The sequence below is a fragment of the Engraulis encrasicolus genome, chromosome 19, assembly GCF_034702125.1.
Source record: "Engraulis encrasicolus isolate BLACKSEA-1 chromosome 19, IST_EnEncr_1.0, whole genome shotgun sequence".
Lineage (NCBI taxonomy): Eukaryota > Metazoa > Chordata > Actinopteri > Clupeiformes > Engraulidae > Engraulis > Engraulis encrasicolus.
This window is the reverse complement of record NC_085875.1, coordinates 27,033,709-27,046,891: the sequence shown is the minus strand read 5'-3', so window position 1 is coordinate 27,046,891 and position 13,183 is coordinate 27,033,709. Positions and strand designations below refer to the sequence as shown.

General features: G+C 43.3%; 2 protein-coding genes across 4 annotated transcripts in view; both read left to right on the top strand.

Annotated features, from left to right (window-relative positions):
* Positions 1-6,422, top strand: part of ccdc85ca (coiled-coil domain containing 85C, a) — an 84,051-nt gene extending 77,629 nt beyond the window's left edge. For both annotated transcript variants that reach the window (XM_063224107.1, XM_063224106.1), the window contains 2 exons: positions 755-853; positions 5,809-6,422. In XM_063224107.1, the coding sequence (XP_063080177.1) occupies positions 755-853; positions 5,809-5,898 (189 nt within the window). In that variant the 3' untranslated portion in view covers positions 5,899-6,422. The remainder of the gene's footprint in view (positions 1-754; positions 854-5,808) is intronic.
* Positions 6,423-12,723: 6,301 nt separating this feature from the next.
* Positions 12,724-13,183, top strand: part of setd3 (SET domain containing 3, actin histidine methyltransferase) — a 54,914-nt gene continuing 54,454 nt past the window's right edge. Inside the window, exon 1 of one of the 2 annotated variants that reach the window (XM_063183956.1) lies at positions 12,724-12,817. The gene's annotated coding sequence lies outside the window, so the exon portion shown is untranslated. The remainder of the gene's footprint in view (positions 12,818-13,183) is intronic. The other variant, XM_063183957.1, reaches the window with a different exon arrangement.

Genomic DNA, 13,183 nt, shown 5'->3' with positions numbered 1-13,183 from the left:
ACTTAGAAACACTTTTACAAAGGCTTCGTTGGAAGGCTTTTTTAGGCATTCCCAGTTTTAGTAATATCTTACCTGATGCGCTAATCATTGGATGCCACAGAGTCACACAAGCACATAATTCACAAGAACATAATTAGGTATGAAGGTATGAAGGTAGTTGATGTTGTTTTGCTTTATCATTTCTATCTGCACATAACTATTGCTCATTAGTTTACTTGTACGTAATCTGCACATAACTATGAGCACCTTTATTTCACCCTGCATGCATTTATCACCCCAAACACATGTACCGGTAACTATGTTCTGTACACGCCGCACATTTGGAACATACACACTTAATAGCAAGTTTTTTCTGAATTCTGAATTATTGTAATGCAACCTATCTGTAGGTGCATGAGGTGAGCGACATTATTAATAATAATACTTGTAATGATAGTTATAATAATAATGATAACTAGAATCGCACTCAGAGAGTGCATTTTTTGGTGGAGTTAGAAACTGGAATTTCAAAATTTGGTCTATCCCGCAATGATGAAGAACCTTTTAGAAAATTCCTGGATCCGCATCGTGATCTGGATCCCCACCAAAATGTTGTCATTTCCAACAACTCCATCCAAATCCGTTCATGACTTTTTGTGTTATCCTGCTGATAGACAAACAGACAGACAAACAGACAAACCAATGCGACCAAAAACAAAACCTCCTTGACGGAGGTAGTAATAATATTAATAATAATAATAACTTATATCTGCAGGTGCTGGAGGTGCATGAGAACCTGGACAGGCAGGTGCCTGAGGACTACGAGGAGGACCTGAGTGAAAAGGAGAAGGCCATCGTCAGAGAGATGTGCAACGTAAGTAGAGTTCCATTGTATTACTCTTAACTGATGCACAACATAAGTACTTACATGACGCTGCATTACATTACACCTAGCAGGGTTAATTCGTTTTAAGTGCATGAGAGGAGAGTTTAGATCATAGGAGATTAGTACAAAAAACAGTCCAGCAAGTTAAGGCACTGGGTATTGGATACAGTCTTTGGAGCAATGTGGGGTTATATACCCTGCGTTGCGTCTTTGTGTTGATGGGCCGGCCGGCGGACCCGTTCACTCATTGCTGAAAAGACTCAACTACATAAGATTCATAACAATATTGCTATGACATTACTGAGAGCCTTAAATAACAGATTAAGACTTGATCATTACAATTTTGGTGACTGTAAGGTTGTAACATAGGCTCTGCGCAAAGGGGTTACAGGCATGTTAGCCATGTATGAGGGTGCAGGAGACCATCCACGTTCTTCCTAATGTCGTGGTATGTGAAACTACAGGCCTTCGATCCCAAGGTCAACTCCATAACCATTTGGTATTATAACCATCTGTTGTTCTGGTATGCTCTAGAACGGTTATATAAACTGAACGTTTTTGTTTGTTATTTACACAAATGACCCAGAACAGATATAGCACGTAACCTCTGGCCTAATTGCGCATACCCTTTGTCCTAATTGCAGTAATTGTTTGTTGTCTGTTGTGTATGTGTGGGAATATGTGTATGTGTGGGCCAATGTGTGTATACATGTGTCAAGTTGCTCAATTTTTCCTTAACCCCTTCACACAGAGCCTATGTTATAACCTTATTGTCACCAAAACGTTAATGACCAAGTTTTGATATGTTACTTAAGACTCTCAGTAATGTCATAGCCATGTTGTTATGGTGTAGTAGTTACGCTTTTTCCAGCAAAGGAATGTGTGAATAGGCTCATCAACAAGCCCATCTGCATTAAGAGGCTTCCATTTATTCTGGGCCTACACGGAATGCATTACATTACGCTTAGTCAAGTTCTGTCCAATATTCATTGAAAAGAATCTACTTTTTAATCGAATATGGCTGCACTATCGTGTCTAGTGTAGACAGTTCCATTAAATAAAGTAGAAGTTAATCCTTGCGACAGGTAAGTCTTTGACGTAACACACTCATCGTCACCCTGGTGTTAGTGTGATTTTAATGACCATAGACTTTGAATGAGATTGATTCTTTACTGTGTGAATTATTAATATTCATTCGCTGTTACAGTATGTCTACATGTGCATAACGTCATGCACTACATGTGTGCTCTGGTACATGTTCTTGCTTCGTGAGAGAGAGTCACATGTTTCATCAATAGATATCTATAGTGAATCATATATAGAGAAGTAGGGTCGCCTCTACACTACAATACTGTGTTTGCATAGGCAGCATACTAATTACTGTGCTGGGATAGATAGAGGACCTTCTGGTATTCAGCCTGGCACAGTTGTCAGTGCAATTAAAATATTTTCATCAGCTAAAACAATGGGTCTCTATTGAAGCGCCCCTTGGATGCCACCCTGTTTGATGCCACAGGGGTCAAATCTATGGTTTCCTGTTTGTGTGTGTGTGTGTGTGTGTGTGTGTGTGTGTGTGTGTGTGTGTGTGTGTGTGTGTGTGTGTGTGTGTGTGTGTGTGTGTGTGTGTGTGTGTGTGTGTGTGTGTGTGTGTGTGTGTGTCTGTGTGTGTGTGTGTGTGTGTGTTTGTTATTTTGTGTTTATGTTTGTGTAAATGTGTGTGTGCTTGTGTGGGTGTGGGAGTGCACATTGGTCACTTCCATGGGCCCCCTGCTCTCTCTCTCTCTCTCTCTCTCTCTCTCTCTCTCTCTCTCTCTCTCTCTCTCTCTCTCTCTCTCTCTCTCTCTCTCTCTCTCTCTCTCTCTCTCTCTCCCTGACTGTGTATCTGGGAACGGTGTGCTGGCACTGTTCTCGCATACGTGACCCCGGCCTGTGTATTCAGCCACTGCACCGCAATGGGAGGGAGGGGGTGTGTGTGGTGAGGCCAGGGGATGTGTGGTGCAGTGTGTGTGGGGTGGGCACAATGGGAGTATTCAGGGGCGCCCGACTCATGCCCTGGCATTTACCGCAATTAGGCCGTCATGCTTTTTGTGCTCCTCTTATATCGCCCCATTCTCTTCTCCTCTCCTCTCCTCTCTTCTCTCCTCCCTTCGGTGTGTGTGTGTGTGTGTGTGTGTGTGTGTGTGTGTGTGTGTGTGTGTGTGTGTGTGTGTGTGTGTGTGTGTGTGTGTGTGTGTGTGTGAGAGAGAGAGAGATAGTTCAGTGTTACATTTGTGTAACAGGTTCTTTTCACTTTGTTCTTTTCATTCTTTCCCTTTTTAAATACCTTTGTCTCACTCTTTGTCTTTTTGTATCACTCCCTCCTCCCTCCCACTTCCCACATCCTCTCTTTTCTCCCTGTCTCCATTCCTCCTTGTTCACCTACTGTATCTCTCTATCAGTATACATCTCTTTCATTCCTTATCTCTCTTTTCCTCTCTGCCTATCCCTCCATGCCCAATCTGCCCTTTCTCACTGCACTTTTCACATTCTACAGTATGTGGCAGCCTTGGTGCAATGGACAGGGAGCAAAGCTACGTTCACGTACAAAACTTGCTTCTCGCTCACTTGCCTATACTCGCCACTTGCTCATGGAACGTTAGCTAAACAACGTTCCCGCGGGTTTAACTGCCAGTGCAAAAGCGAGAAGGACCGAACTCTGCATTCCAATCGGTTACGCGCTTACTCGCCTCGCTCAAAGTTAAAATCTCAGAAAAGTTTCAACTCAGAATCCGCCCACATCGCATCGTTTGGACACCCCTCGCCAACTGGCCTCTTCATCTTGCTGGGACACATAGACATTCTATTGACTAGCAGCCATGTGTGTGAACGGGGCTTTAGACTGTAGATCACAGGGTTGCCGGTTCAATCCCCACCCTTACCAATACCAGAGATTCTTTAAGTATATAGAGATATGCCAATGTAATAGGTTGCTATGGGCACCTAACATGACCAGGTTCCGGTCTGCCTAAAGGGGCGTGTCATAATACTCCTAGCATTGAATAGAACAATCGTTAGGTCTGCCTAGGTCTGCCTAAAGGGGGATTCCCCCCCCCCCCCTCCCCCTTGCAATAATAGAACCCGGAAACAATGGGCTAATGGAATCTCTCTCTCTCTACTCTCTCTGCCAATACCTTCCCTCCATCCATGGCTGAAGTGCCCTTGAGCAAGGCACCTAACCCCATACTGCTCCAGGGACTGTAACTAATACCCTGTAATGTCTGTACCGTAAGTCTCTTTGGATACAAGTGTCAGATACAGTAAGTGTAATGTAATGTAACAATATACATGTATCCTATATGTATATGTATATGTACTGTATATGTATATGTATATGTACACTACCGTTCAAAAGTTTGGGGTCACCTTCATTTTTCCAGTTATTTGTTTGCAATTCAAGTCGCAAACATCTTTTGAATAGCTTGAAATGGAATAATGGAAAGTACTGAACAGCCACAGGTGAAAAAAGGTTTGATTACCCATAAAATGGGTTAAACTGGACAGAAGAGTGAAATCTAACCAAGCTTTTTCACCCATTTATTACATAGAAATACGTGTTTTAGTCCATTTTTCTACAGACATTTCTTTGGTTTATCAGAGAATGCATGGAACTATTGGAAAGCTTAGTGTCTGCCCTTTCCAATGGTTGGTGTATGACATTAGTTGAGTTGCCACCTCGTCCACAAATTCAAGTCAAAGTAGCTGCATGATTTTCTAGCCTTCAGAATGAACCTACTTATGAATGCACGATCCATTGTCTCAGCGATGTTTTAGTGTGCAAGCCAGTGCCATACATCGTTGGAAAGTGTAGATTCTCCTCTTTCAAATGATGTGTATATCATCCGGCATTGCATGAATTGGCAGGAGCAGACATCAACTTTTGCATGCATGGGGCTCATAGAATTCATGGGCAATTCTGGACCTCATCTCATCCAAGGAATGAATCTGTAGAACCGCAACTGGCTATTATTAATGCCAAAGGAGTCTACACTTTGATTAGTACAAAAGACTAGCCACTATAGTAAAGGTACACTTTGATTAGTCAAAAGTTAGTGATACATTTTGGTTTGTCTATACAAGTAAATCCATTCAACAGTTACTTTTTCCAATATCAAATTGCTTATTTGTTGCATGCATTATTTTCAAGGAACAATTACTCTATACACTGATTTTATACCAGAACTGAAATTGAAAAGGAATAAGCTTAACTGTCAAAAAGAAGCATTGTGGGAGGAAAATGTGGTGACCCCAAACTTTTGACCGGTAGTGTATATGTACTGTATATGTATATGACTATATGTATATGTATATGTACTGTATATGTATATGACTATATGTATATGTATACAGTGCTGGCCAAAAGTATTGGCACCCCTTCAATTCTGTCAGATAATACTCAATTTCTTCCAAAAAATGATTGCAACCACAAATGCTTTGCTATTAATATCTTCATTTGTTTGTCTTGCAATGAAAAAAACACAAAAGAGAATGAAAGAAAAGTCAAATGAATGACCATTTTACACAAAACTCAATGTCCGGCTCATTTTTTGAGTTTTGTGTAAAATGGTCATTCATTTTACTTTTCTTTCATTCTCTTTTGTGTTTTTTCATTACAAGACAAACAAAGCATTTGTGATTGCAATCATTTTCTGGAAGAAATGGAGTATTATCTGACAGAATTGAAGGGGTGCCAATGCTTTTGGCCAGCACTGTATGTATATGTATATGTACATGCCTATCTCTCTGTGTGGATGAGCTTTGTATGTGTAGGCCTAATGGTATGAATTTTATGCCCGTGTATGCCTTTACACCATGGCTGAGACCAAAGAGAAATTGGCTTGCAAGACACTGAAGTCTAATCTGTTGTCGTATCCCACTCTCTCTCCCTCTTGTCCTCCATTTTGCAGGTGGTGTGGCGTAAGCTGGGGGACGCGACAGGCTCCAAGCCCTCCATTCGGCAGCACCTGTCTGGAAACCAGTTCAAGGGGCCCATGTAGAGCCAACAACCACCACCACCACCACCACCAACAACAACAACAACAACAGCCAGCAACCAGGGCCCAGCCCTGGGGCCCCTAACACACCGGGCCCCCTAACAAAGGGTACTCCAACACCCAAGGCCCATGTAGACCCCAAACCACCACCACCAACAGCCAGCAACCAGGGCCCTGTCCTGAGGGCTCCAACACCCCGGGTCCCCTAACACCACCCCTATACCACGCAGGGCACTCTAACACCCAAGACCCATGTAGACCCCAAACCACGACCAGCACAGCCAGCATCCAGGGCCCTGTCCTGGGGGCACTAACACCAAGGGCCCCCTACCACCCAAGGTCCATGTGGGGCCCAAGCCACCACCACCACCCCTGCCCAACCAGAGTCCAGGAACCGGGCCTGGGGCTGGTGCCCCTAACACCACCTCTACCACACAGGGTCCCCTACCATCCGAGGCCCATGTTGACCCCAAACCACCACCACCAGCCCGGCCTTCCAACCATCCAGGGCACTGTCCTGAGGGCTCCAACCCCCCGGGTCCCCCAGCACCATCCCTACCATCCAGGGCCTCCGAACCCCAATGGAACCCCAAACCACCACCATCAACAGCCAGTATCAAAGTGCTGCTGAAGGGGTCCGTAACATCCATGGTCCCCTAATACCTCTCACCCAGGAGCCCTACCACCCAGGATCCCCAACCTCCATGGGCCATTAGCATCCAGGGACCCCCACCACCCACGACCTGCTTCTAACATAACATAGCCCAAAACAGTACAGCATAGCAGAGCACTCAGAGAGACACAAATAGCCTCCACTTCCTCTTCTGCTTTTTCCCGCCTCAGGAAGACAGATGAGAAGAGAGACAACCTTCATCTCAGAGCTCGGCTGTTTCCTGAGCGGTCGTTCTGAGCGGGGCTCACGCTGGCCTGTCTCCTGTTCCCCCCTCAAAGCAGCCACCGAACACAAATGTGCACACTCACCTCACCTCACCTCACCTGACAGATGTACATACAAAAAGAGAGACACACACATGCACTGCACAAACACTCACACACACACGTGTGCACACACACACACACACACACACACACACACACACACACACACACACACACACACACACACACACACACACACACACACACACACACACACACACACACACACACACACACACACACACACACACACACACACACACACACACATATATACACACATATATATACACACACACACACACACACACACTCGTGCACACACAGCATAGCATCTGCGATCAAGTGAGCTCAGATCAATACAGTTGTTTAGAGTTACAGTACCTAAAAAGAGAGGTGTTAGTGTGGGCTGCTAGATAGTTTTGACCAATAATCTGCCATTCCAACTCTAACCCTATAGGATGGGATGGAACACTGTGTCGCGATCTGTTCTAGAACAGATTCTGTTCAACATGTTTTCCAGAGGTTCGGCATATGCTCACCAGTCCTTGAAGAATAGGCAAAGCCTACATAGCCTACATGAATTATCCAAGAAATGTTTCTGTGCTGTTTACTTTTGTTTACTGCTGCTGAAAGCTTGCAATACCCATGAAACACTAATAATAATGGCAGTCACAGAGAACAGACATGGCGCTATTTTTTGTTTTTTAGAATGGCCATGTACCCTATCTTAATGTTATCATCAAGTTTAGTACCAGAGAGAGTTTAATTTGAGTTTTGTAGAAGGGAAGTGTGTGTGTGTGTGTGTGTGTGTGTGTGTGTGTGTGTGTGTGTGTGTGTGTGTGTGTGTGTGTGTGTGTGTGTGTGTGTGTGTGTGTGTGTGTGTGTGTGTGTGTGTGTAATGTTAAATTACTCCCTTTCCCTTTTTTAACTGATCATGACCACAGTAGTATCTTGTGTACATCAAACTAAGCAATATAATTACAATGCTGGCCAGTGGTTGCTTTCCCATTGTTGTACCATTGGTCATAGGCTAAGCACCACTCAGGGAAATTGTTAATGATAGCAGAAAAATGATGTCGTAATGTACTACACATAGTGTACTACATTTGCCCAACCCAAACAACCAAGAACAAACATGGGAAACTGACTTTGATCAGTCAGTGAACCTGATCAGTCCTGTAAATGACTCAGTCTCGATCTCCATCTTGAGTCTAGAGTGAACGTTTCAATAGAGTAGATCGGCAATCTGAAGTTGATGAGTGAAGTGTAGTGATAGGACTTGAAATCCCCCACATCAGCAATACAGTTTCGTTCTGTCAACACTGCTAAGCAAGGTTGAGTTGAGCAGACAGTGAAGCCATATACTGTACCAAGAGGTGAGTAACCAAAACTCTGCCCATCCTCCTGCATAGCTAGGGCAGGTACCCTGAGCATGGTACTGCCCCCTGCCCCCTGCTGCTCCCCAGGAGCACTTGTGTGACTGACCCATTGCACGGGGGTTGCATAAATGCAATCCTGTTGTGTGTTCACAATATGCTCTGCTTTAGCTTGTCTGCAGGCTCTGTATGTGGTTCTAGGCTTCACTTTCCCACTTTCTACAAGTTGGTAAGGTTCACGTTCAACTCATGTGTCATGTCTAGAGCTTCACGTTTCATTTTTAACATCATCTTGAGATGCTTGCAGTTGGACTTTGGCATGAGGTAACCGGCTGAGATACACAGAAATATTCAGCCACTGGCTGCTGCTTGATATGTGTAAGCTGTGGCATCACTGAAACAGTGATCAGTTCCAGAGCTTTGGTGGTACCAGTCAATAGATTTGGTGGTACAGTACATGTCTAAATGTTGACATGCCCAGACAGTTAGACCTGTATCGACTCATGTTAAAGGTGCACTGTGCTGTTTTGTGTGGATTTGTAGTAACGCAGATTATGGGCACATCTGATTATTTGAACTGTAGCAACTATGTTGCCATTTATGTCTTGGTACAGTGGCTGGGATTGGGACTGAACATCTCATTGAAATGTCCATATGATCCATTCTACCACCTATTGCACTCCGCTCCACTCGGTGTGGACCAGGATAATAAAAGCAATGATATGAATGCAGCTTTGGTGCATCGTGTAAGCACTTGTTAAGGACTTTGTTAAGCCATGAGTTCTTTATTGAGGACTGTTCTCATTAACCTGTGTGTTCACCAGCCACGTGACTAGTACACTCACTTACACTGTGCACTGTGTAAAAATCCTATCTATCCTATCTGTCTATTTCTACTACAAAACCATCGCCGTAGAAAACACCTAAATCATTTACTGTAGGCAAGCCATGTCACTGGCATCTAATGTCAGGCCATTCTTTTTTACATCAAACCAACCACTAATGGGTGCAACATATGCGATTTCAGCCCAAGTCCATGTGCTGTTTATGTGCTGTTTGTGTGATTTCTGTTGGGTATTGCATTTGTCATGAGATGTTTTCATCCCATGAAGACAGTCAAACTAACTCAAAACTCTAATTGTGGATGATCACTTAATAGCTACGTCTTCCCCAAGCCCTCTGTGGTCACTCCGCTATGTGTTATATCTGTATTGCTAACAGTGTCTTAGAAAATTCATTTGATCAATGTCTTTGCTGAGTTTTTGCAGTGTCATTACTGAAGTCAGTGTAAATACATACAATACATTAGGCACACACTGTATGTACAGTATGTACGTAGCTCATGAATAGTGTGATATAGCTTAGGACACATGAAGTGCAATAATATACTGTATACGATGAGCTGTGTATACCTGAGACCTGTGGGAGTGAGCTTTGTAAAGAGGAGAATCTTGTTGTGTGTATTGGTGAGTTGTCAGCAAGGGCACTTCATCACTGCGCATGCTGTTCACCGTGGATGGGGCATAGTTTACCGTGGATGAGGCATATAGTTCACTGTGGATGGGGCATACAGTTCACTGTGGATGGGGCATATTGTTTACTGTGGATGGGGCATATTGTTCATGTCTTGTTGTCTGCTTGGCCTGAAGACCCCAAGGTTCCAGACCAGGGCTGGACTTGGACCAACATACGGCCCTGGCATTTTTTGTTGCTGTCTTAAACCGGCCCCACACACAAATACTGTACAGGCCACTTTCATATAGTAGCCTGAATGTCCTGATTGACTCACTCTGTCTATTTTGGAGATGGACTAATGCGTCGCCCCTCTAAATTGTAGGCCGGTCAACAACAGCGACTGCATTGACCCCTGAGGAGTGTTGGCCCTCTATGCCAGATGACCAGTCCAGCCCTGTTTCAGACTGTATGTCAAAGGCACTGCCAAGGACACTTTCTGCATCTACGTACATAGGCTACTTTAACCAGCGCTCAAACGACCTGATCAACAAAACCTACTGGTACTTACCAATTCAGAATTGGAGTGGATACACCCAGGCCCAATTTTTGATTGATTGATTGATTGATGTCATAAATGTGGTCTGTTTGTGGTTAAAGGGACCAGTCTGTATTACATGGCTGCAAATAAAATGAGTTTATGGGGCATTTGGATATACTGTATTTATCCATGAAGAGATGCAAGATGCAGCAGGTGGTTTTGGTAGTGAGATACTGTACGACGTGTAAGGTCTGCTACTATAACGTAATGTCTAAAGTAATAAACATGTAGACAAAATGAGCAGCAATCATTTGATGAATGAAGAAATCATGTCATTTGACATAGGATATGTGAAAAAGAATGTTATATGATTTGAATTGGATTTGAAGTCATATACTGTTCATCAAACAGTGTGCATTCTGATGTTCAGAACTTGCTGTGATGTTTAAAAAAATCACCTCAAACACAAATGTAAATACACTCATATATTGAAAAACATATTTTGGAAAAGTGACCTTTTTAATTGATAGTAGATACACAACTACTGACTTTTTATATTTGTTCATTTGAAAGCACAATGTTTAATTGATATTATTTTGTTATATTTTCATTCAAATGCACTGCTTCTTTTGTAACAGTGGTGTGGTGATAAGCTTGCGATTAATTCAATGTTCTGTTTTAGGCTGTCACTTGATAATATTGAGTAAACTTGTATCCTCAGATATACAGTGTTGGCTATGTAAATATCCCTGTATAGAGTCTTTAGCTGGCATGAAATCATATAGGCTATTTTTCATAATGTATCGCAGAATAGACTGATATTTTAGCATCAGAAGAGAGCTTCGCTCAAATGGAATAGATCCTCTTTAAAGTATTTACAATTAAAAATTAAATACACACCTGCTTTTGTGTCTTGTCGTTTTCTTGGGCCACCTGCCCATTTCTACGAAGGTACAATGTCGCCATCTGCAGGACAACATTGTGTACTGCAGGAACAGTATGAAAAAAAAAGAGTTGGAAATGAAAAGAAAACTTTGGGCAAGATCTGCAGTCTGAAACTCAGTACTCAGACCTAGACACAAACATGTCCAGGAAACACTTGAGGAAAAGCACATAGTATGAGCGTGCATACACGCGCGCGCGCACGCACACACACACACACACACACACACACACACACACACACACACACACACACACACACACACACACACACACACACACACACACACACACACACACACACACACACACACACCATGTGGTTCAAGCCCTTTAGGGGCCCTAGGCGAAATATAGATATAGGGCTCATTTGAATAATTTTTGATGGCAATTGCCTAGTCTGCCCAAAACCATCTCTCTCTCTCTCTCTCTCTCTCTCTCTCCCTCTCTCTCTCTCTCTCTCTCTCTCTCTCTCTCTCTCTCTCTCTCTCACACACACACACACACACACACACACACACACACACACAGACAGACACACACACACACACACACACACACACACACACACACACACACACACACACACACACACACACACACACACACACACACACACACACACACTAGCTAATGTGATTGAACAGTAACACATTTGTGTGGGATGCCTGGTTGATGAAAGTAACCCATTAATCACGCAGATAAAAGGTTGCAGCCTGTTTGGCTTGTGTTGATGTTTTGGAGTGGTGGTCACTCCTTTCGGTATCCTGAACCCAGCGAACCTCGTAACAAGCTTCAGACAACAGAGACACTATTATAAACCCATGCAAGTCAAGTTTCCACCTCCAACTCTTGATGCTTGAAGACTGTGAGCCTCTGGAAAATATTTAGGGCATGACCATAAGTTGTGTAAGAGTATATGAGATGGCAAGAGGCAGGTAATAAGTTGTGTCTCCTACAGTGTACAGGTAGTTCTGAAACAATAAATTATGTATTACATTATATCACAACTTGTGCTGTGCTGTCTCTCTCAGCCTTCTTTCGAAATTCCTGTTATGCATGGGCAGGGCACAAGGCCTACAGTATGAGCATAATTATGGCTGCTGGAAATGAGGATTGTTTTGGGAACAGAAAACCTAAAGCATCACATGCAGAGGAAAATCAAAGACAACAGTGATGGGGTTAACAAAAAGCCCTATCTATTTGAAAGTTGTTTTTTGTTGTTGTTGCTCACACGTTTTTGTTATTACCATGTATGGTCCTTCACACCCTCATTTCCATAAAGAACACTGTTGATTTTGACACATGTACAATGAAGCCAAACTTGGAAAAAAAGGCGTGTGGGAGCGACCAATGAAACGCAGCTAAAACGGGGCGGCCTCCCTTCCTCCAATAGCTGCGCACAAATGCATGAGAAAAAAAAATATTTAGGAGTTTCCCATACATAGCCAATGAGAACATGTTTAAGTCGCACATGTTGCTCTATCAGCCAATTAAATAACACAACACGCACTCGTGACGCGGGTGCTAAGTTTACACCATCCAATTGGAATGTTGTAGTCTTCTGTAGGGGGCGTTGGCGATATGAATGGGTTTAGGTTGAGCGGTCTCCGTGTGGAAGTGGATTGAGAGAAGAGTGACAGGAGGAATCGTTGCTGGTAATTATAAGGTAGTTTTGTAAGACAATTTAAGTATCATGCATGTCTGTTCTAAACATGAGTCAGGTTGAACATGGCAGAAGGCCCTTGAATCATACTTTCATTGTGCTGATTGACGCAAAGCTGCAAGTCAGTCTAGCCAGCTAACAAGTTGCTAGCTCTTTTGCGATGTAGCTTCCTATGAAACCCAAACTAGCTTAGCTAACAAACTGGCTAAGCTGCTGCCATCCTTTAAATAGCCAAAGTTTATTACGCGCTAGCAAGCCAGCTAGCTTGCGTGTGCACTGTGTTAGCTCCTAGCTAGATAATCCCTCAAATGGTTCACTTATTGGGCGTGGTGATTCAGAGCCTTGAAAAGTGATGTCCTAAATCTATTT